Raw genomic sequence first — 25897 nt, 5'->3', positions numbered from 1 at the left:
GCAGTGTACATGTAATGTCATCTATGTGAATAAACAAGGTCTGCATAGCTCAAGAGGACAGGTGATTACTTGTGTGAGAGCCTGGATTGATCATCAAATGTGATATTTCCCCAGATTCCATCCTTCTGCATCAGCAGCCTCAATATGAGTACAGCACACCTTCATTAAAGACATCTGCTAAATCAATGGGCAGCAAGTGATAAATTCAAGATGCTCTGTGGAGGGAACAAATTGTTGCGATTTGGGATTTTCATTTTACTAGCACAATTCAAAGTGTTTTTTTAGTCGGATCGTCCTGCCCATCATACCGCAATCTGTAAGTTAGATAAATATATGAACCTGCTGCATTACATATTCTAATTACATGCTGTGTTTAGATTACAGTGTTCAGTGGGCCAGTTCAGGCTGGTCTGCTTAGAGCACCTAAATCAATATTCCATTTTCGCCTACTGCTTTCCTTAATTAGAACTGCACACCTTGCTACACACTATATAAATCTGTGGCAATACATGGGATTAGAAGGGTAGGCTTTATAGCAACATGAACTAATTATATTACTCCATAATAAATGGTCACATAAACAAGCTTTCTAATGCAGGAGAGAAGGAGAGAAGATCTCTGCAGCTTTACGTCTGGCGATGAAATCGGCTGTTAGAATCATTTACTGTAACGCAGCTTGGTTATCGTCTGAGGCTGTTTTAATTAAAAAGAAAATGTAGCACACAGTACAGAAGAACGTATGAAAGGCTGAAAATGACAGGAGGCCATTTGGTCCATCTAGCTCATTTGCCAGTTTAGTGGCTAAGTGAATCTAAAATTTAATCGGGCCGTCTCTTAAGAGTCTGTTTAAGTAGGTTCTTAAAAGAGGCATCCGGGTGGAGGAGCCTCTTTGTGTAATGAAACATCCCCCGTTCCTCATCCAAATGAACTCCCTTTTAGATTCAGACTACAGCCTTGCGTCCTTATTCTACTGTTGAATGAGTCCCCAGCATCACCCCTATCTATACTGTGTTTTATTTCATATACTAGGATCAAAACTTCTCTCAATCCGTGACACTTTAGCTCCCTTGTCCAGTCCTCGTGTGGCAATCCCCTGAGTTGAAGAATTCTTTTCTCGTTGCTTTTTCGTTGCGTGCATTTGAAGAATATGATGTGCTTTTTGTGGTCTAGTAACCAAAACTGAACACAGTATTGTAATTGAGGTATTGAGGTCTTGCTAGTGCGTTGTAAATCTTGAGCAAAACTTCTATGGTTTTAATTCCAGATGGGACGAATGCCCACCCCCAACTCATTTGTAACCTCTGTTAAACATAATTTGCTCTTTACCCAATAATTCCATTTGTGGAAACATGAGAATTGCCATAAACACCCAGATCTCGTGTGCTTCGCTTCCGGCAGCTCAGAACCACTCATGCGAGATGTATAGTGGATATTCCTGCCCTGTCAACATTTTGGATTTAAAAAAAAAAACCTTTCTGCTTCCATTTCCATTTGCCACTCCTGCTATATTTCCATCATCGGCAAATGTACGTTTTTGGTCAACTCTATCAGAATCTGTATGTATCGCAACAGGAAAAGCAGCAGGCCTAAAACTGATACCTGCAGCACACTGTTTCTTACATCTGCCCAGTTAGGTGTGGTGCCCCTTAAGATGATGTGCTGTTTAACTTCTTGAAAGTCGATCTGTCCCATAACATCACCTTTGCTGTATATCATCCTCTTCCATATCGGATCATATAGAAAGATGCTTTCATTCATGTCCCCATTTTGTATTCTATGGCATAAAACTAGTGTTAATTCTGTTAATTATGTAATACGCTGATGATAAAAGTTTTTTTTTGTTGTTCTGCTGTAGATGATTTTCTTGATTTCTTACCTTTTCTAAAACAGGATTCTTTTATTCTGGGAGAATACTGCCATTTTAGAACATCTAGTGGCATTTTATGGAAGCAACCGTATGCAGTTCTCTGCCATGTATCCAGTTTTATACGTTTTTAGTTTGAAGAAAGACCACCAGCGGTGCAGTACTCTTAAAAAATTGATTTGCCCATACATTCCCTAAAATAAAAGAAAGTTTAAGAAAGAAGCTTATCTTAGCACCCTGTATTTTTTAATCAGAATGTCACAGTACCTGTACTTTGAATGCTCCTCATATCAGATAATAAGGTTAACAATGCGATATTTTTTCTAGAATAACAACCTGCTGTTTAAAAGTTGGTAAAGGCAGGCCTGTTCAATTGCAAGATAAGACTTTATAGTGAAACCTTTTTCTTTGAAGGAAGATAGACCCATTAAATTATGCCAAATTAAAAGAGAAACTATTTCTGGATCTTAATTAATGTGTAGACAACAGGCAAATGCCAAATACGTTAAATTATTTTGGTGCATAGCTACCAGTTGAAAGGAATAATTGTTTCACTCCTGTGGCATAGAGAATGTGTGGAAAGTGATGCTGCACACTAAAGTCCAGAGGCTGAACTGTAACAGGTGAGCTGTGAAGGGAAAATAGGGAACAGTAGTGGTTAGAGATCTGGGCACTTTACTTTTCTTCCTTGGACTGAATTTGCACTTCCAGGCAACATCCTGCCACATACAGTACAGCAAATGGATCTCCAGTTCATCATTACAGATAATTCCATTTTCAATTGTCTACCATGCATGGTGAAGCAAAGCAAAAGTGAAGGGAAGTAGAAATGGCTGATTGCTATGAGGAATTGAACTAAAAAGCCCCTACTGTATTGTTTACTCATATTGTGGGGCATTTTACCAAGGCATGCAGGAAAACAGTGTCTGCGAAAATCTGTATTGATGTGAGAAGGTATCAAGATGTGTAATGGGTAAAGGTAGGTGTGTCTTTATTGGCTACTGTACCTAAATTATATTGTGAATTATTCTGACACTTGTTGTTGGTTTGTTTTTTTTGTTTCCAGTTACAAATTACAATAACGTGGTGGAGGCGAACTCTGATTCAGATGACGAAGATAAGCTGCATATAGTGGAGGAGGAGAGCCTGCCCGACGCCGCAGACTGCGAGAATAATGTGCCAGAAGATGACCTGCCAACAGACCCTGCAGTATTACCAGAAGATGGGCAAGGAGAGGATGAGGAAGGTTGGGAGGAAGGTGGGGTGTTCTTGCACTGAGGGCTCCTCACTCCGTAGGGCGCATGACACATTTGTCTTTCAGGAAGAATCCGCCTTCTTGATTATATGAATTGCATTCTGCATTTTCTACAGCTTGGAGCTCAAGAACATAGCCGCTTTCTTTTATTCATAAAGCTAGAATTCATTGTCTTGCTTCAATCAAATAATGTAAAAACTGTAAAAGATCTAGTAAACAAAAAAAAGGATAGGTGATTGATTTTGGCAGCCATAATTTAAAAGAATTCTGTTCTGAAACCCCATTATCATCTTCAATATTGAAATAGTTTGAAATCTGTGACCAATTTGCAAAAATGCAACTTTTCCATGTTTAAAAGATTTGATTTTCTTCATGATATATCTATCATTTGTACTCTCTGTCAGTGAAAGAACAGTTAACAAAGAAAAATGATAAGCAGAGCTAGAATCGGCCCCTAAAAAGACACGTCCTTTCCAAACAAGTATCTTTAAATTATCAGGAAACATGGAGAACAGGTAGACACAAGCTGGAAATGATGTATTAGAATCCATTCTTACAAAGGAGCTCAAATGTTTCACATGTTTATATATGTTTGATAGATGTCAGGAGGGTTTTCCTTTAATCACAAGAATTAATTCATTTTTACTATATAGATTTGTTTTATAAAACAAACAGGTAGACACAAGCTGGAAATGATGTATTAGAATCCATTCTTACAAAGGAGCTCAAATGTTTCACATGTTTATATATGTTTGATAGATGTCAGGAGGGTTTTCCTTTAATCACAAGAATTAATTCATTTTTACTATATAGATTTGTTTTACCACTGTTTGGTTTTCTCAGAAATATCAAAGGTTTTCTTGGCACAGCCTCATAAATGCTTTGAAAACCGTAGAAGGACAGCTCTCCTGTAAATTCTTTACCCCAGTTGCCCCAGTTACAGAATGCAAATCTAATATTTATGAACATGGTTCAGAAACTTTGTGGCCTGATATAGAAGGAAGAAAGAACTGAGACCACTGCTGCTACAGCTACTTATTTTTTGTGATTGTGCTCAGACAGAAAGTCACATAATAGAAAGCTTTGTTCCTTACTTTTACTTTGTTTATTGTAGGTAGGTTATAATGGATGTAGGAATAAATAAAAAAAGTGCAAGTGCTGTGCTGTCATCATTTTTTTTGACAGTGCTTTCAGCATACGTTTGGATTTTTCACATGGTTCGGTGTTCTTTAATATCAACATATTGATGACAGAATGGTGCTTGATATCTTAGTTTGTATTTTTAGCATCCCTTATTATATACCTGCAAGATACGGAGCATCCGTAAGGTACAAAGGCATCTAAAATTATTCGTTTTAATGTTCATCCTCTTACTATATTTCTTACCGCATGCAGGATCTTTCCTTGGAGAGTCTCAGTGCTCGTGCGCTGGTGAAACACTCTGAAGCAAAAAAAATAGGGAAATGAGGACTCTCAGCTGTTAATCCCCAAATTTCCTCACATAAGCCTGGAAAGATGGTAAATGTGGATGTCAGGATACTCTTGAGAGGTAGCAGAAATTCATTGCACTATTTCGACATCTCACTCAACACCCTCTTCGTAGTTTCTTGTTGATTATTACCAAAATGCATGGGCGTGCCCACTGCACTGGGCCATGCTAAAATGTCAGTGTTTCCATCTTTTCATATATATATATTAGCATATAGTGTCAGCATTGAAGAGAAAAGAGGAAAAGAAATGTGAAACCTAAAGGTCTTACTTTGAAATGTAAAAGCAAAATAATACTCCTTTCTTTTCAAAGGAGAATGAAGTAGACTTGCTGAAATCTCTTTCAAAAGCATCATTCAGGCTGCCTCTTAGTATAGGCAGGTTGTTAACGCTTGGTGATAATAAGGTTCAAGGAGCAACCTCTCACAGACGCCATGATTAAATGAGCATGTGTCTGCTTTCCAGCGTGGACCATATTCTGTTATTGATGTTTCTCTTCATACTTATGCTTGTGTGTCTGAAATTAATAAGAACACAATGAAGGTTACAAATGAGAGGCCGTTTGGCCCATCTAGCCCATTTGGTGGTTAGTAGATAAATGATCCAAGGGTGTCATGCAGCTGTTACTTGAAAGAAGTCGGGGTAGTGGTTTCAGCAATGAGGGGGGGCGTCCTCCTTACTTCTATAATCGAGGATTATAGGGCGGTGGGTGCCGAGCGGTGGCTCTGTGGTTAAGGATCTGCGCCTGTGGCTGGAAGGTTGGGCCCCTGAGCAAGGCCCTTCACCCCAACTGCTCCAGGGGTGCCGTATAAATGGCTGACCCTGCGCTCTGACCCCCAGCTTCTCTCCCTGTCTGTGTGTCATGGAGAGCAAGTTGGGGTATGTGAAAAAGACAACAATTCCTAATACAAGAAATTGAATATGGCCAATAAAGTGATCATATCTTAATCCTTTACATTAAAAAACGTTCTCAGTTATAACTGCACATAGTATCCCCCGGTGACATCTGGTTCATATTTCGCTCTTCATTCTGAAGTCCTCTGAGATGAAATGCCTTTGAGGATTTTAAATACTTGTATTAGATCCCCTTGTAGTCTTCTCTGTTCAAAACTAAAAACATTCAGTTCCTCAGCACATCAGTATAGGCCTTTGTTTTATGACCACAAATATGTGTGGTTGCTCTTCTGTGGACAGATTCCAGAGCGCCAACATCTGTTCTGTAATGTGGTGACCAAAGCTGTGTATATGCATTCTAAATGAGGTCTTATTAGTGCATTGCCCAATTTGAAGATAAAATCCCTTGGTTCAACTACTAAACCTACAGTAAACACTTTGCCTTTTTATATTGCCTCCCCCACATTGTCTGAAAGATGTAAATGTGTCAGCATAAAGACATTTTCTGAAATAGCTTCTTCAGCGTTTCACATTGTTTTTTATCGTTTGTTTTTGCTATCTGCAAGTGAAATTATGCACTTGTCCACATTTAACAACATCTGCCAGATGCTCGCCCAGTCTTGCGTTTTATCTAAATCTTTTTAGATTTCATTTGCCTTCTAAAACGTTTGCTCTTATTTTGGTGTTGTTTGCAAACAAATAGTTTGGAACTAGAGCAGGCCTTTTGGTCCATGTAGTCCACATGGTTGTTAGTGTAACTAGTTGAAGTGTACGAGCTCATCCAGGGTCGGTCTTTCTTTCTTGAAAAAGACCCGGGTATTGGTTTCAACAAAGGCTGGGTAGCCTGTGCCATATTTCACAAGCCCGTTTGCTAGCTATACCAGAATCTAAAATCTGAAGGATTTGGACAGGGTAGGATGTGGACCAGTCAGGAGTGTGTGCTTGGTGGAATACAGCAAGACAGGTCTGTAGGAATTCGCCAGACCTGCTACATGATGCCCAAGAAAGCACCTGTGGCCACAAACCACACAGAACGCTTTCCAACACAGTGTATTCCAGTAAATCACATGCATGCTTAAGGTTTGTTTGGGTGTGTGCTTTTGTTGGTAGTATTCCGTGGTTGAAATAACCTTGCTGAGCTGCATTAGTTTCATCACAGCCTCAGCACAGCAATGTAGATCTCTGTCCTGAAGATGCACTGGACTTTGATTTGCGAATGTGCTGCTGAATAGTTTGTTTTGCTCTTCAGCTCCAGGGATCCCCTGAATGTTGCAACTGCCACCGTTTTCGCCTTTTGTTTTCTGAATGTAGTATCGCCAGGTGTTTTTATTATACCTGCCCACATTGGAATAACTGGGGGAGGGGGGGGGTGTTTTCATGTTGGCAGCTCACGGCTATGAGCTCTGTAGCTGCACACAGGAGAGAATGAGGAAGTATACATGGGCAGTTTCCTTTAACCCTCCCACCATCAAGCCACTGGTCTTACTCACGGCCCCATGTCAGAGGTTCTACGCCCTGTTGGAGGAGATGTGATGAAAGCAGCACTGCAGAGTGTGATGACCGATTGCAGGTCGCAAACAGGGAAGAGAAACAGGGTGTACAGGTGCAGTTTGAATAGTGGGTTATTTAAGGAAATGCCCCCAAATACTACAGTAGGTACCAGGTTCCACCACAGGGATGCATGGGAGTAGAATTACCAAGCACAAGAAGTAGGAAATTAAGAAGACGTTGTTATTGGCAGACAAACTGGCCGGAGGTGGGCAGGAGTAGCAGGAGGTGGGGCTAGTGGCATGAACGGCATGATTACTTTTGCGAAGTGCCTCACTTTGGAAAATGAAGTCCCAGCAGAAGACAAGACCGCAGGTCTATGAGCTGGGAGGCAGCAATCCCAGATAACTTGCAAACATTCCTCCCCTGCCTGCTCAAATTGAAAATGAAACTTAGTTCATCCTTGCCTTATTTGTTATGTCGGTAGTCCAAATCAGAAAACAGGCTGTTAAGCTGCAAACCTTCCAACAGGTTCTTAACACAACTGCGTTCTTGAATCACGCAGCTACCATAACAGTTAGGTTTCTTGTATGATAGCACAGGTACTTAAGTCATAGCACTGCGTAGGCCTGTTTGTTGGCAATAATAGCAGTGCATGGTGAAATCATTACTTGTAAAAGATTGCATCGTCTAAAATTTGACTGAGCCACCCCCTCCTGTATTTCCATGAAAACGTCATACTGCAAGGCATCACCACGGCGAAGAGATTCTGAAAGACATCATCACAGCAACAAATGTAGAATATTTACCAAAGGTAGACAACCCTTTGGCATTGAGCATGTGTTGGGATTGAGGAGGTAATTTTTTGGGCACCTGAACTTGACGTAGTTTTGTTCCCTAGGCCAGCAATAGAAAAACACTGGTACCCGGGTAGCGCTGTCCCAGCATCAGACAGACATAATAGGAACGTACTGTAGGGTTGCTGGATTGGATGTAGTGCTGTTTTTTACTGTATTATAAAACTGGAGGACCAGCCATGTTAGTGTCATCTGGTGCCTGTGGGTGAAGATGAAACAGTATATCAACACTATATTTATGTACCTATCAGTTGTTCAGCAAAATAAAGTTTTATTTGAACTATTTAATCACTTAAGGATAAAAGAATAATGGTAAAGTGTGTAGGCAGTAAAATTATGATTGTGGTTACAATGCCAAGATATGTAATTTAATCAAACTCATCCCAGTAAAGGGGAGCACATGTCCATCAGAGCCGCAGATATGGTCTCTTAAAAATGGGTTCTTTGTTCTGTATTATACCAGAGGTCTTTGATCCAGGTTCTAGAGAGCCAGAAACTGGTTTTATATCACTCTCGGCTTGGTTTCTCAAGACGTGGAACGATTTTGATTTTGATCAGATCAAAACTGGTGCTTTTTTCAGTTTAATAGATTAGAAATCATCTGAATTGAAAATATCATTGCCCTGTAGCTCTCATGTACCAGTGGGTACTTCAGTGTGTTGTTTCATTTCAGATTGAATTGGACAGATGAAGGTGTTAATCTAGTGTTGCAGGTGTCCAGAAAGCAATGACGTAAGAGCGACATGCGAGTCCTGCTAGACTGTGGCTCACCAGGACCACCTTTGCCCCCACCCAGTATTATGAAGTGGCCTGGTTAATGTGCCATGCCTACCATATGAGTACTGGCCATGTAAAAAATGTCTTTGAAAATGCAATGAAAGTCCAAAGGTTACCTTTTACTTGGAATAATAACGCTAGGAATAAGGTACATTATTCTTTGCTGTGAAACCAAGAAACCTAAATAAAACATAGCACTACGGGGACTGATCATATTCTGAATCTGTAATGACTAAACCTTTTCTTCAGCTTTTTAGTGTTTTTAAATTCTCTGTACTGGCTTCAGTTCGTTTTTTTCCCCAGAATAAGAACTTCCCCTATATGTATTTTGTAGTACTTAATCGACCCCCCTGTGTTTTTGCAGATTTGTCCTTAGCCCTGGGTTAGTCTTAAAGACTGCTGTTCACACATGGTGGACAAACACATTTATATACGTGTACACATTCTGTATTCTGTATTTCTGCTTGGTGTTCCATTTTGATGCGTAAGGTGCTTTTACCTTGAAGAATGACCAAATAATAGATGGGGAACGTAGTGTAGACCTAGCTACCCAAATAGTTATATTAACAAATACAAATTGTATTATGAAGAGATGAGTGACAAATATTATGATGTCTGTTTATTGTATAATTATTACAGAAAACCCCAAAGATGAAAACTATAATGGATACAAATACAGTTCACCCAGAAAGACTGTATACTGTAGGTGTGAATAGATGTTTGGTTAAGGTTATACTATTGTTAACACGCATTACTTTTTAAAACAGAAATAGAGGAAAAATGGCATTTGTCACTGTTAACACCTAGTTATTTAATCAGGAACTTGGCTTTCTAGAGTTAAGTGCCTGACTCTTTCAGTTATACTCCTTATCCTTCTATTCTCGTTTGTTGTCAAATCAGTTCTTGCTTGCCCCCATCCAGCTTCTGTAATTAGATATCTGAATTGCCACTTAAGGGAGCATTCAAAGGAAGACAAAGAAGGAGCTTAAATTAAGACAAACCCCTCATTTGTGCTCCAAACATCTACATTTTTGTTAATGATTTTCAAGGTTACATTCGCTTGTACCCAAATCAGGAATTGTGTTGTCGGCCTGCAGAAGCATTGTCAAGTGGTTCAAAGCCTCTATTTTGAATTCCTGCACGCTGTTATTCTTAAATCTGTAATGTTATCCTGTACTGTGCAAACCGTGCGCAGAGCTTATGATCTCTGAATTTGCAGAGCAATGCTTCTGAAAAAAATACAGAAAGTAGCAGGCAGGGAAAAAGTGAGAATAAGATGGTTATATATATGGCCTACCTCAGAGGAAGTGGGTTTCCTTGTGAGGCCATTGTTATCGGCTTCTGGCACTACAGAGGTTATACTGTGCTGAGAACTTGAAATTGGCATGGGTTTCCTTTTTATGTATGCAGTTTATCTTCCATTACCGTATAGGAAAGAACTCTTCTTACATGAGCAGCACAGAGTTTCTTTTTCAGAGGTAAATTACACTGGCTTTGGGAACATAAAACCAAATGAAATATGTAACGGATCATTCATATTACAGTGTAATAAAGCACACCTAATGTTTTTGGACAATGGTGGCAGATATGAGAAGGAACAATAGATGTCGAGCCCGTTATGCCAAAGCAGCATGTATCGGGCAATGAAAACGCAAGTAGCCAGTGTGTCCGCCTTCCTGGTCCGCAAAGGCTCTCCAGGAAAATGTGCCGCGCGGCTGCTTCCACCTTTAGCATTACAGGTCATTAAGTTGGAGAGCACAAAAAAAGGGAATTAAAAATTATTGCGGATCATTTAACAAAGCACATACAGAAAATAAAACATTTGGCACATAAGCTCACTATTCAGTGTAACATACTTTTAACAGTCATGTGCAACTATTAATTTGTTTTCTACAGAAACCTGAATCTTCAGCACTTCTAATCACTCAAAAAGCTTTGCTGTAACTGCTATGTGTTTCCCGTAAGACAATTTTGTTTTTTAATCAATCCAGATTTTGTGCTGTATTGATATTTTTTTGACCTGAAACAGAATTTACATTTACCAGTTGTTATCCTCGTCATGTTATTTCACCAGAACCGGCCTTAAAGAGGATTAGCTGCTTTCTAGATTTTATGTTGGAACTACAGATGGAATGTTACGTTGTCACCTGCTACCATGACCTCATTTTTCTCCTATTAAGAAAGTCATTGAGTCTCTTACTGAGCTTCACATTCGTGTTCTGATGTGCTTTACATAAATGAGTTGGTTGCCATGGTCTTTGAAATGGGTTAGGTGCCAATTGAGTGTGGTGCACCACTGAGAACATGCCTCCGCTCCAGTCCTCACACTTCTCATAAAGCATCTCGTAAAACTCAGTGCTTTTGACATGGGACCACCTGAGGAGAGATTTTTGTTAACTTTCCCGACTAGAGTGATCGGATGGGGAAGAGTAGCTCCCAGGTGTTCGAGTGGAACTTGTGCAGAGGTTCTGAGTGGCTCTGTGACTGGCACACGTCTGGAGGAGACTGCCATAATAAGGGTAAAGGGAGGAAGGTCACTGACTTCATGAAATCTTGGATGTAGGGTGTTCTTCACCCGTTTTATTTTAGAGGCTTTAGTTTTCATTGGAAATATCTCTGAATTTGGACATAGAATGACCGTTTGATACCAAATAGCCGTGTTATTTTTGTTTAACTTTGTGCTCACTCTTCTTTTTAAATGAATTACATTTTAAGGTATAATATCCTGTTTATTTATAAAGATGATGTTTCTGGAAGAGTCGCCAGGACATACAAATCACGTATTCGAAGATGTGGGAAAGTTGAGGTTAAGCACCAGCATGCATCAGTTACAGAAATCTGCAGGGGGAAGTAAGAGTGAAAATCCAGCTTTTTGTAAACATTGTCTGCCTATGTCAACGACTGGTCATTAGATAATTCACTATTAGTCAAGTTTTGTTTAGGTAAATTCACTGTTAAAACCTCAGTCCTTCTGGAGTAAAGACTCACATTGGTTCTAGTTAGTTTTTGCTCATAATTTGTTGTATTGCTATTGTATAGAATAAGAAGTCCTGGGGTTGTAAATAAACTTCAGATATTCTCACGGTGCATTTGAGTGTGCTCCTGTCCTGCGTTTTCCTTGATTTGAAATTTGTTGTTGATGCACTCCATCAGCCTGCACCTCGGTAATCTTGTTTAGGGGTATGGACCTTGTTGTATTGTATGATTTATTTTCATTATCAATAAGTATATTGCTTGTTCACAGACTGATGACTTCATCAGTCAAATCACATCCATCTGCTTTTGATGGTTTTGAAGTGAGGTTCTGTGTTACATTTGAAGATAAATATAGATTAATTAGGAGAGATAAGAAAGGCATGAAAGCAGATGTCTCATCCAAGTCTTTTATATACAGGACCACTACTGGTAATGGAACAAAAATGCAAAGTTTCACTTTCTCAGATTTACCTTTTCTTTTTTTTTTTTTAAATACAGTCAAAGAATAGATATCATTATACTTTATTCTCTACATACAATTTTAAAAACAAAAATATGTGGCTCACAGCTCTTTGTAGTTTCCAAATTCTAAACTACGGAGCAGCATTTATTTTCACAAGAAGAGACCATATTTCACTAGTACTCAAGTTTATTTCAAAGTGTTCTCTTTCTCTGTTTATTTCCATCTGAATTTCATTACTCACATTGAAACTGAAAATTGCTGCTTTACTGTAGTGCAGATTGAGTTTTCTTATCAGGTTCTGATGAGTTTTACTGTAATGAAGAACCTGCAGATGTGTTTGAGTACCTGTGCTCTCGTTGTCAGATTAGCTCTTTCCGCTTCTTGATTTAAGTAACTAGCTGCCTAAAATACCAGATGTTTCTTTGTGACATTTTTTTTTGCCATCAAAGCAATGCTGATAGTTGCAAAGAAGTACAGTAGATGGTAATACAGCTGTGAATGTTGGTTAACGCTTCATCTTTTATGGATTTATTTCCCCACAGTATACAGTCTCTCCCTTGAACATGCTTGATGGCATTATGGAAGATCACAATGCAATCAAGGAAAGATCTGATCAGATTTTTTTTATGGATTGTTCATGTTTGATAATAGGACAAGTGTCCCCCTTAAAATACAGAAAATGGAATGGCAGTTATCTTTTTTAGTTACTCTGTCATGTATGTGATTCTTCGTTCTTGGGAGAGATGGTAGTTACGCATGAACACTGAAGTTTTTCATGTTATCCTAGAACAGGTCCAGTTCATGAGTGGCAGGAAATAAAGCACATAGCCCTCCATGGACTGCTGAGTGTCAACGCCTTGAGTATGAGTGAAACCTACTGGGATGAGGGGGCAGCCCGGTTTCTCTGCTTACGCTGCCCTCTGGTTTAAAATGTTCAATTCCTGGTTCAGTTTTGTTACGGCAGCCTTTAGAGCCCATTTAAAAGAAAACCCGATATGTACAGATGAATCCCACACTGCATTTATCATGGTCTTCCTAACACACGTCTGGCTCTGATTTCCTGCATTGTAAGGGTCTTATTCTGATTTTTATTTTAAATGTTTATCTTGCCAAACCAAAAAAAAGTGCTGAGGCTGTGTTAAAAAAAAAAAAAAAGTCAATTTGTCAGGCTTAAGCCATAAGGTATTCGGAACCTTTTCTCAGTTACAACATTCCAAAAAAGAACAACTGAAAAATACATTTAACTGATTTGTAGACTTTGTGGAAAGACGATCAATTCTGTAAATGTTTCTTCTTCTGTATGAAATATGTAGTGTATTCAGTTTAGTTTACCGCCTCCTTAGTACTTTTCAGATGGGTTTTATTGTGATCTCATTTATATGATATGTAACCAATCCTATCTCTAAGGAAGGTAGTACTCATACAACGAAACATACTGTGCTAACAGTTTCTGCTTTTTAATGCACATCCTTGCTGTCTGTTCATATCAATTTTACCCTCGGTTCCTGTAAAACAGATGTTTGGCTTACCTTGAAAACCCTGGCAGCAGTTTGTGACCTCCAACTAAAAAGGCCCTTAATTTACTCACTGTACACTCTTGCGAAATAAGGCCTTGATAAATATCTTCAGATACAGAGAGGACGCACAAGCAGGAAATCAGTCATCCCTGCCAACTCTTCCCTCTTTGGAAGACCAGGTCCCCCCCCCCCCCTTAAATCATTCTTCATTATAAGACAACAGAAGCAGTATGTTTTGCCATCTTCCATTCGTTGTGGCATGAATATATTATTGAGGAGCGGTAGAAAGAAAGGAAATACTGTTATTTAGCAATGTGGATATGCTGGGTAGCCAAGCAAAGAACTTTGCAAAGGTAGTTGAAGATTTGAGAACCTTTTAAAATTGTAACTGGAGCATAAAGTCTAATTTATACTTACTTGAGCCTTTTAGAGAATCTGGTGCAAATATAAGTTTTGAACATGCAACCTTAAATTGCCAGGAGACTTTTTTTCTTTGTGTTTCTTTCTTTTTGCCCCTTTTTGTCCCATAAAATTGACATCAAGTGAAATTTAGCAGTATTTTTTCATGGGCTGTATAATTTCACGTATATATTGATTTAATGTTTTTGGCATCATTGTGGTTTATCGTTCATAAGTAACCATGATTACACTCAAGAGACTTTGTTACAGAAGGTCTAAATCACCTTGTTAGTGAGAGCATTGTTTGGACACAGGTCAAACCTGGTAAAAGTCAAGAAAGGAACCAAAATGTCTGTTATCAAAAGGGCAGGGTTTTGTGTGATCTGTATGTTGGAGGCTGGAAATAGCACACTAATTCTCACAATGTGGAGCAGTCACGGCCAGTGGTTTCTTACAAGGGAAGATTTTGCAACCAAATGCAGTCTGTCAGTGATGGACCATTATCTGGAAGAACATGAATCACAGCACCTTGCCAAGATCACTGCAAAGATCCAAGGGCGATTGCCCACTCAGGAGCATCCAGTCTCTACAGAACTCCACTTGTAGTGATTGATGGCAGCTTGACTGCACTGGGCAGGACCTGGGACCTCACCTGCTGCCCTTTCTGTGGGCTCATCTCGTCATGAACAATATGCCAGCAGCTTTACTGTGACAGTCATAACCTGATGGCCTTACTCCCCACACTTGAGCCATATTCAAGCCCCAGGGCACTCTACATGCCAGCAAGCAGCAACATCACTTCACTGCCTTCTTAGAAATGCTTTTGGTACTTAATGTCAAAAAGGGAGCACAACTAAGGCAGTTTCAAGTTAAAGATGCGTCTTTAGAAAGAAAGTAATTAAAATTTGTAGTTTTGTGCCAATAAGAAGGTGGTAGTTTCTGGTTTACAGATCAACCCAGTGGTATCCTTTAAAGAAACGTTAGAAGATGGGCAGTCGCAAGCGAAATATTGAGAAAATGATGCTGTGTAGGTGCGTACACACACCTCTAGAAGTTGGTAAATTCCTGTTTTTAATATTGAGGAATTTGTGATGACGGGTTATTGATAACTTTGGGCAATTACCCTAAATAGGTGGTAAATAAAATGTCCCCTGTTTGCTGGTTGTAATCATAGTTAACAGGGCCTTTAACAAGAAGGTTCATAGTAAATCATTCCTTACTGAAAAGTAATTCCTTGAAGAATTTGAAGAATTCACTGCTGTTAAAAAGTATGGTATCAAGTTCATGACAGTATAAGGAGAAATACTGGCAATCAATTTTAGTTTAAGGAGATAGAAAGTACTGTGTAAAATTATTTAAAAAGAACAGTATCAGTGGAACAGTTTGTAGATAAGGGGTACAGTGAGAGGCCAGGAGAGTGATAGAAAATAATATGGCAAAGGGATATTTTAGCTAAAATAAAACTGAATGGACCTCAGAAAGGAAACGTTCATAAGATGAAATGAGATTAGCTAATGAGCTAATATCTGTAAACGGGTGAAAGACACAGATGTCACTAATATAGGAGGATAAGCAAAAAGGTGTTGAAGTATCAAAGGAAGTTAAAAAGACCTAGACTTCAAGTCTGGAAAAAGTATGGGATTTAAATGACATTTAATGTAGCGATATGGCGAATATTCCATGCTAGTGGCAAATATAAAGTTCCAATCCCCACCTTTCCTCATCGTGGAACCTGGCCAGTGATGTTCAATCGGCATCAACGGGCTTAAGTATGGAATTAATTATTAAGTATGGATGGACTCCTACAATCCTGGAGCTGCTTTGATTACTGTTGGCAAATTTGCATTCCGTCAAAACCTGGGTAGAAGCTATAATGATTTCTCCACATTTAAAGATGTTGTATACAGGCATCTCCATCCTCTGTACGTTCTCCAAGCCATTTAGCAACTAAGCACCGACATCCCTGCCCTGAGAGCAATCCAACTTGTTGTGAAACAGCAGCTCAGTGAACATGAAGGTGATTATGAAGGCGAAATCAAAGGAAAAACATCAGATACATGTGAGTTTTTTCATTGAGAATTTAGGCAATGCAGTATTTGCAGAGGAGGCCAGAAGAAGTGTCGTAAAAGCAAGCATGAGTTAATCAAACATCGATATCAACTCCTGGGAGAAAATGGCCTGCGACTGACCAAATGGAGTGAAAGTATCTGGACGGAAGCCCAGTACTTTGAGAAACGGTGTTGTCGGAATGAGGAAGACAAGCAAGAGTGTAAAAGACAGTTTGTTTGTGCAGTGTGCAGTCAGTTAGGTCTCGCAACCAAACATCTCCTCGACCTGCCAGTGTGTGTGCAGTGGGTATTGGTCTTACAAGTCACTATTGGGTTTGTTCAAGTCCATCATCCTCAACCATATGAGACTATCAAAGATGTAAAAGCATAAACTTTAAACATAAAATGGAAACACTGAGTTTGAAGAAGATACCTATGGGGGAAAAAAAAGGTTTTTATGAGGACCTATGAGGATCATTTACCTCCACTAAACAATGTGGAGATGCAATAAAGAAGTCTAAGATCTGTACAGAAAAAGTTGACTTAATAAATGTTATATTATATTCAAGATAGTGTACACTTTTGGTTACCATTTTCCCACCAAAAAAAAAAGATAATGCTACTATGAAACTATAATTATATTATATAGACTATGTACTGTCCATTCCTAGGCTGAAAGAAATGTCCTAAATAGACCAGCTAAAATAACTGAATCCTTTCTGTCTTCGAGTCTATGACAGAAGACTATGATGGTACCCAATTCACTTACTGAGAATCCTCAAAGAGGCAAAGTGAACTAATTGGACATTTTTTAGAATCAGCAGTCATAAATGAAACAGGCGGCACAACTGGAGAGCACAGGAAAGTACATTTACAACTGAGAGAGGTAATTTTATTTCAAAAACTTAAAGGCAAATGGCAACAGGCAACAACATAGTCAGCCAGACTTTGGGACCTGACATCCACGCTTCTTTTAGGAAACGGCTGGATGAGATATTCGATTCAATTAGATATTAGCAACCACCCAACATAGATAGGTCTCTTTTTTTGTAACCTTTCATATGTTTTTATATTCATGAGCTGGAAATTTAGGCCATACAACCTAAAACTAACCATTTACTGACCAACATAAGTCATTTGCTTTATCAATTACATGTTGATTGAAAGTTAATCACAGAGGCATAATGGTGACCATCAACATAAGTCACCTAAGATATGAAACATTGTCTTTATGCTTTTGTTGTTGTCTATTTTTCATTCATGTAACAGGCTTTTTTTTTTACTCCTTACAGAAACAAAAGGAGAGGACACCCTGGGGCCTGACGCTCAAAATAATGGGTTAAAATGTAAGTAAAGGTTTTCATTTCAACACTAAATTAATCTGGAGGAATGCTCATGTTTATGTTCTTTTCCAGCAGTTCAGGCTATGGACAGAACTTACTGTAGTTGATGATCCATGGACAGTGCATCTTTAAGATCCATTACTGGGGTGAGAATAGAAAATTAACTGGGGTTCATTCATTTTTGTTTTCCATTAGGGTTGATATTGGTGACAATAAATTACAGGACAGAGTGAACGATACCCGCGACATTTATGATAAGCCTGCGTCTGGCTTTAACAGTGTCTTCAGAATTCTGGTAATTTATAGTTCTTTACAAAATGATCTAGTCAGATCTGGATTACTGCGAAATGTGATATTTTTACAGTGGAAAAAAAGTCCATACATCTTGTTTTTTTTACAAGTATATTAAAAAGGTTAAACAATTGTGTTAATAGGTTTCGTATACGAAGTGCAGGGCTGTAAAAATTCTTGATGAGACTATCCTCATAAAAGGTGGGGACTTTAAACAGCTTCTATTAGTCAGTCCTGTCATTCAGCCAGGGCAGCATTAGTGCTGCTGTAAAGTTTCAGAATTTCCCAGATAGAATCTCAGAACATCAGTTATGCAGGTGCTGTATTTTCTGCTAGCTTGCAGTACTTCTGCATAATTGTGACAGGGGAAATAAGGTATTAATCACTCTTTGTCAGGTACTTTTAGTTTGACATCTCTGAAGTATTTTGAGAGACTGGCAGTTTTACGCCAGTGTGCTTGCAAACAGCGTTGCTGTTCAGGGCTGCTTATTGAACTGTCGAATGCTAATCCCGATTCTTGTGTCAGCTTACAGACCATTGTCTTTCAGTCTTTCGCTTTGGTGCTTATTTTTCAATTGCTTGATTTTAACATGACGCTTGGGAGCTGCGTGGCTGATCGCCCACTGTTGCTGGCTAATGGAAACATTTTCAGATGCAGCCAACTCGGTTCCAGTTCTGCCTCCCCATCTCGTGTGTTAGTGGGGCGAGAAAGCAAGTTGTGATTCGAGAATAGAGGAGTGGTTGTGTTTCATTATTATTTTTTTTATGGCTGTGGGGGGGGGGTCATTATACAGTATGTAAAGTGATAATCTTTTCAAAGACGTGACCACAGTATAAAAAGAACAAGTCTTGGCTTCTCATCTTTAAATTTGGATCATATATTAATGCTAATGTTTATAAATGATGTTTATTTTTTGGGGTAGGAACAAGTATATTGTGCACTTTTTATCACAGTATGATTATCTGTTTTAAGAGATACCAAGCTCAAACCACTTGCGTTTCTTCTCATAACATTTTTGAATGTCACTTTGGTGTACAAGGACTGGCAGGAACCCTTATGAAAGGTAAATTAAGGCCACTTTACATAATGGAATTTGTCTGGAAAGACTGTCTGTAGAAATCTAATAAAATTCTAAAGGGGTTTCATGAATATTTTGTTTATGTAGAATCTGAAAAATTGTTAAAAATGGTCGTTTTTTTTGTACAGTGCTTTAAAATGTTTTTTGTTCTGTAGTGTTATTAAAGCTCAAATACTATAAAATCATTTGTGAGTTTTAGACTGTTGATGACATTTTTCCACTTCCTGTGTTAAGATGTTATAGTATAAAATTAAACAAAAATGATTTCTTTAAAGTTGCCAGAAGATTCGATCTTGTTCAGTCGTGGGTCAAATACAAAGATAAACAAGAAGGCAACAGGCACTCAAGCCTGATTTCCCTCATTTTATGAGGATGAATGTAATCCAGCAAACGTGAGTTTCTCAAGAAGCACCTGGCCCTTACAGTGAATTTTGAGGAGAGGTTGAGTGAGCTGGCAAGTGTTCCGCTCCTTCTGAAAGTATTTAAGAACATAGCAACGCCTGATTTTGTGTACAGCGTTGTTTCCCACTGGACTGAAGCAGGAATCAACACCACCTTCTGCGAATATTGTACAAGCATTACAGAGCCTGAACAACTTCCTGATGGCTCTGAAACTGGGCCTGCTTGTGTGAGCAGTGCTCAGGGCTGGGTGTTTCATCACCGGACACACAATGTTGGGTTTTAAATTCCTTTCAGAATGTTTTATTTAGGTAATCAAAGTCTCACTAGGCTTTTAAAAACGACGGTTTCCAAAATACTTGTTCTGTTGGCATTAAATGGCATTTTAAAACTTGTTTCCCTATCCTTTAAAATGATCGCTCACTGGCATCATACAGTTTGCCATGTAAAGTTGACCACTAAAAATGATTTATTTACAGTGTAGTTGAAAATGGTACATGAAGATACACGCTTCCTCTTTATGTCTAATTATATATATACAGTTGAGCGACAGGTTTTAGTATAACGAGTGTCAATGGGTGTGCAGTGTGTCCCTACATGAGGTCCACAAAACTCAAGCCGTAATATTTCAGGAACATGATGATTTCTGTTGTGTGCAAAGCCTCCCAAACCTCTTTTCTTCACATTTTCATTTTAATTTCCTTAAAATCTCTATTTGGTTTAAATATAGGTTTTAATTACACTTGGATCAGTGAACCATGTTAATGTGTAGAAATTGATTCATTAACACAGATAAAAGTGTCTGAATGCATCAAGCTTGTATATGATAATGGCGTGATCGCGAAGCTGTAGTTAGAGTTGTATAGACTGCTTAACAAATTCATCATCCTTTTAACAAAGGAATGAGGCTAAGTTCAGAACATGGTAGGCCAGCTCAAGCATTTGGGATCTATTGTTATTCTTTCTGATGCAAGCTTTTCTGAAACACTCCAGACACACAGCATTTTAATCTTAATTATTCATTTTGCAACACCAACCCATTTTGCCTGTTTCAGTATGAATTTATGAGAGATTTGACAGGCAAATAGAATGTCGCGGCTCTTGTTCCCTTTTTTCGTTTCTCGTTCCCTTCAGAGAATTGAACTTCAAGAAGCAGGCAGAGTAAGAAACGTGTGTGGATATGCGTGTGCCAGGATACTCGGTGCTTGCATTGAAAGCCCAAATCGTCACCCGTTTTAGTCATACTGTAACGATCGGTTTGGTAAAATAGAGAAGCGACGTGCTAAATCACATCAAAGTTAGTGCAGTGAGAATCCATCCACCATCACTACACAAATAACATGAGAAAGATGACTTACATACGAGAGGAGATCATTTAGCTAATGGTTGCTAGTAACTAATTTATCCGAGTTTATTATCATCCATCCATTTCTGGAAAGAAGCCAGGGTATCTGCTTTAGCAGTACAGACCAGACTTTCACAACTCTTTCTGTGAAATGAATGCTTCTCGTTCCTAGCTGAAATGCAGCTTCAATTTGTGTTCTCTGATTCCTGTTCTCCTTGAACTGACTGGAAGCACCAATGATGGACGCCGACCAGGTGTGCCCTACAGTTCCGCTGAAATATCCCACCCATACAGCAGCGACTACAGCTGATAACCCGCTTGGATCATTGAAGACTCATTAAACCTGATTACAGCAATGATTTGCCCCCACAAACATGGTGTCATGGTCCTTCGCCACCAGACTGTCACTCATGTTGATAGTCAACATGTAGATAAAATATACAGGATGGTTTTGTCTTGGTTGTCTCATTTCTAGTTGGCAGTGGTAGAGCAGGCATAACCAAATTTTCATGGTCCTGTGGATCATTGTTATTATGGCAGCAACATAAATGCATTATCCATCCATTAATGACAGCTTTTGGAGTTTCAATAGCTGTTCTCAACGTATTGCAAATAATTATTTGGTAACTTTTTGAGACCCATGCCACTCATGTTCTTAAAGCAACACAAAATGTCAATATAATTCCTCTATCTTGCACCTGTGGGGGCAGATGTGTTGATGCCTACAGTTCTTTTACAGATTCAGTGGATGAACTTCCCAGTGATCCTTGTGTTGTTTTACCATTTACATGCTTTTGCTCAAGCCAACAGTATGGTACTCATTAAGAAGACTTGACTTCAATGGAGTCTACCTGCAAAAGAGGAGTTCGTACATATTTATGTACAATCCCCTTTCCAGACCAGCATCAGCCCATCTAATGTTTTGTTTTTGAGCTCTGACATCAGTCTGTGAAGTGCAAGTGACTAAAATCTAGAATGGATTAAAATCTAGAATGGAGTACGGTTCTAACATTGAATTGACAACGCACTCGTCAAAGTCGTCACAAGGCGAAGTGGATAGGGCCCTGGGCTTCTGATCGGAGGGTCCTGGGGCGCTGCTGATGTTCGCTTGAGCAGGCCATTTCCCTCAGACGGCACCAGGTGAAGCCCCAGGTTATTCTGCTGTGTAAACGCGGCTCTAGGTCAGCAATGTCATTTAGTTTTTGTTCTGAATTGACTTACCTGGTAAAATAAAGGAATAAATAATGGTAACACAAAAATACTTCCAGACAATTGTTCTTCTTGTTATTAATGAGAAAAAGGTATGGCATGCAGCATAAGCATTTATTGCTTTCCTCTTTCAAATTACAAATCTCTTGCAGGAGCATTTAAGTTAACAATGTGGTTAGCACATTTAGAAGATAATCACACATTACTCTGTCTAGATTGGAGTGTTTAATCTGAGTTTTAAAATTACTGGCAGTGTCTTGTCACGTTCTATTTACTGTTGTTGTGTTCTTTGTATTGCCATCCTTCTTCCCACGCTTTGTTCGCTGCAGTGTAGTTAGTGATAGGCCTTTGTGTTGCACACTTCAATAAAGACATCTGCCATGTTTTTGGAAAATATTTTACTCTCCTTTATTGTGCTGAAAAACAAAAGATTGCAGGCGGAACAATCGGCGTTTCTGCTCTACTGACAACTTTTTAAAATTTGTAGAGTCTTTAGCCATTTTCAATGAATAAATAATAACATTTAATTAAGTAATAAAGTACTCTACAGGTCCGGTAATAAAATACATGTTCAAGACCAATGTGTGCCCCTTTGTTGAAAATCACATCGTGGACAGTGCCTTGCAAAGGTGTTCAGTGCCTTGCACAGTTTTCATGCTGTTTTTGTTGCTTTAAAGTGTGCAGTCATCTCCCGTACACAGCATACTCCACATATTAAAAGTTAAAAACAAAAAAAAAAAGTAGCTAACCAATAACAGCAGAAAGAGAAAAGGAAAGGCCAAGATGGCGTAAGTATTTAAACCCTTTGCCCATCCATCCATTTTTGACAGTTTTTTTGTAGTTCAGGGTGGTGGAGCAACTGAAGCCTCTCGGCAAAAAAACAGGTGCAAGGCAGGGAACACACTGGACAGGCTGCCAGTCCATCGAGGGCGGTCACACACTCATGCCACAGCCAATTTTCACTCATCACTCATGCCGTTGGTTCCCAGTTTACCTCAGAATCAGATAAAGCTCTCGCTGTAACGGGTGCAGTGTGATGGGGGAGTGAGGTAATTTGTGGAGTACCACAAGGATCTCTTCTAGGACCTCTGCTCTGCTCATCTCCTTATCACCGATATGGAGCCTGCTACCTTCTGCTGTCTAATCAAGACAGCAGAAGGTAGCAGGAGATGCCAGATTAGGAGGACTAGTCCATATCATTAAAAAATATGGAGAGAAAGTTCAAGCCTGGTAAGCATCTAGAAGATTACATTTAAGGTACATAAGTGCACAGTTTTGCGTGTGGGTTTCCCATACAAAATGGGGAATGAGAGACTGTATGGGGAAAAAAGGTATCTACATTGACTCACCATTTACATCTCCTAGACGACCTTGGGACTCGGTTTAAAGAGGAAATCAAAATGTTAGGATACAGTATATTGTTAAGAGTTAATAGAATTTAAAACAAAGGGTTGTTAAGTTTAAATTGTAAAGTGCACTAGTAAGGACTCATGTAGAATATTGTGTAGAGTTTTAATCACTACATTATAGAAAACATATTGCTGCTTTGGAATATGTCCAGAAAGGAGCAGCCAGATGTATTCCGGAGCTTGAGGGGATGTCCTACAATGACAGGCTGAGAGAACCTCATACAAGTGACTCGAATGCTCAAAGGCCTTGACAACGTAATATTTATAGATTTCTTCACATTAAACTGCAAAACACACACCAAGGGGTATACATGGAAATAATGTGGAACTGCATTTAGAACAAGAAGAGGAAAAACTCAGCCATATTATTGAAGCTGATGCACTGCCTTATTTGAAGAAACAGCTGGTTTAGATCCTTGGCTCAATTACTGTAGCTATCAACTACTGTGAGGGGGTGGTAGGTTCAGATAAGATGGAGTCCCTTGTGTGAAGTACATTTCCCAGAAGGCAATGCAAAATGACCTGCCATGCTCAGTCACCTGACCATTTGGCAATGATTTTTAAAAGCTTTGTTATAATTAATGTGGAACTGAAATCAGCTACAAGTTGAGTGCTTAGGAAAGGATGAAGTTTCAAACTTCACCAGATAATTTTTCTTGTAGTTTTCTGTTCTCTGTCACTTTTGTTTTTATAGCAGAAGGTATGCTAGGTACCCCTTGATTGTTGCCGTGAGGCAAAGTATTGAAATTTCAGTTTCCTTCACAGAATATACGTAATTGAGAAGGTTTATTCTGGGTACATGATCATTCATTACTCACAAAAAATAGGGTCTTGGTGTGCAGAAAGGCTGTGTAATATGCACAAATGACCTTATCTGACAGATTGCAGTTGACAACTCAAACCATGGTAGGTTAAATTAAATCAATGGCTCATTCTATGCTCCTAGTGATTCAATGTTATTGACTGAGGAGATAGCACCTAAAATTAAGGAGTAGTGTTAAACCATGAACTCCGGTCTGCCTAGGGGCTGTAAGTGTCTGTAGGAATTTAGCATGCCATGTGCCTGCCAGGGTGCAATGACAACACCTCACAGGTGAAGTGTGCTGTCTGGCTCCGACTGAAGATATGAAGTCAATAGGCTGAACTTGCTATGGAAAGGGGCACTTTAAAGAATTTTTATCAACCAACATTATTTCTCCAAGCCACTAAAATAACTGTATGAGTGAGAGAGCTAAGCGTGAATATCGGACACTACCTGGGCTGGGTTCCTCACATGGGTTTCCTTATTCTGTTTCCTGACTTGAACCTTGATTGAACAGCTCTGGGATCTATTGCCAGTCAGACTGTTCGCAACCAGCAAACATGCGATCTACCATGAGGAGTAAAGCACTTGGTCTCTTGATAGCATTTAGAGGCTCATGAAGTGTATACAGGGCCTATTGCTGTCTCAAGTGTTTAATTGGCGGAAATAAACTAATATGTATATTTATAGAAGTGGCAATTATTACACATGAAAATGCAGTATGAAATTGTTCAATGTCCTTAACCTCTTGCGCATTCATTGCGTAGTACATAGTATGTTTACCCGTGAGCTTCAGCTACTCTCCTCTCTGGCAGTTGAATTTCTAGCACTTTTGGGTAGCTGTGGTAATAGTAAAAAACAGAACATCTTGGCAGTCTGTCATACCAAAGGTTATATTTTGGATTTTGTTCGTGCTAATAGATAGTGTATTCATTTTAATCTAGACATCCTGTTTTTCACTTTACATCTATAGGATCTGTTTATTTAACGAGACGTTTTCACCTCTGCCAAGCAGTCAACTGTGCCGGTTTTCCGATTCCGTTCTGTGCTGGCTAGTTTGCAGATATGTTTTATAGATCCCTAACTCCTTCTCTTGACAGCTTGGCTCCTGTTAAACCAAGTCTGTTTCTGTGTTGCTGTGTTTCCATGGTATATTGACCAGGTAAATTCTGCGGAGGCATTCTCTCGTACATCTTCAGGCATCTAAGGAGTACTTAGTTGAATATAGGTGTGCTTTTGGCAACAGTTGGATTCTGCCCTTTCTCTCATATTATGAATACTATTCCCATAATAAGCCTGGATACATTTTGCCCAACATTAAGCAGCTTCTAAAGTTGATCTCCTGTAAACTGATACCTGCTTCACATTGTTTGTGCAGTACTTTTATAGATATTTTTACAATGAAACCTGTGAAAACACCACACTCTCAACTCCTCGCATACTTCTAATGCACTGCCTCTTTGTGTGCTTTTCTCTGTCTCACTTTTCAAACTTGCTGTGCCTCTCGGCGTGTCTTACTGCAGGGATCTCCATCAGGTCCTGGACAGAACCAGTCCAACAGGCGTGGAATTTTAGGTCACCATCATAATATTTTTGATGAGGTATCTTATCACCTCAATTAAACAGGAGGTTTCTTAAATTAAGAAATTGTTTAGGCCTAAAATCATATTCTCTTGAACAGATTACATTCTTAATTCATCAGTAGTTTATAGGTTTCCCAATCTTTACAAACAGATGACCTATACAACTGACTGGATTGTACATCTTCACTTATCTTAAGGAGTGCTTTGTTGAGTACACTCTAGGATCACAATCGGAGACTCCTGTCTAACTGAGTTTGAGGAAAACCCTCCTGCTATTTTTTGGATCCCATTCCTGAGTTTCTGCCCTTTGCCTCTTGGTGCTCCACATTATGAATGACTCCCTGAGCTTTGGAACGGTGCCATTAGCTTTAAAAAATTACTACAGTCATTACTGACTTAAAACCTGATATG

General features: G+C 39.1%; 1 protein-coding gene across 4 annotated transcripts in view; it reads left to right on the top strand.

Annotated features, from left to right (window-relative positions):
• zeb1b (zinc finger E-box binding homeobox 1b) overlaps positions 1–25897 on the top strand; it is a 106816-nt gene that overhangs the window by 64032 nt on the left and 16887 nt on the right. For all 4 annotated transcript variants that reach the window (XM_015354029.2, XM_015354028.2, XM_015354031.2 and 1 more), the window contains exons 2-3: positions 2931–3122; positions 17319–17372. In XM_015354029.2, coding sequence (XP_015209515.2) covers positions 2931–3122; positions 17319–17372 — 246 coding nt within the window. The remainder of the gene's footprint in view (positions 1–2930; positions 3123–17318; positions 17373–25897) is intronic.

Source organism: Lepisosteus oculatus, chromosome 6 (assembly GCF_040954835.1).
Source record: "Lepisosteus oculatus isolate fLepOcu1 chromosome 6, fLepOcu1.hap2, whole genome shotgun sequence".
Taxonomy (NCBI): Eukaryota; Metazoa; Chordata; class Actinopteri; order Semionotiformes; family Lepisosteidae; genus Lepisosteus; species Lepisosteus oculatus.
Note: the sequence above shows the minus strand (reverse complement) of the source record. Positions and strands in the feature narration are given on the sequence as shown.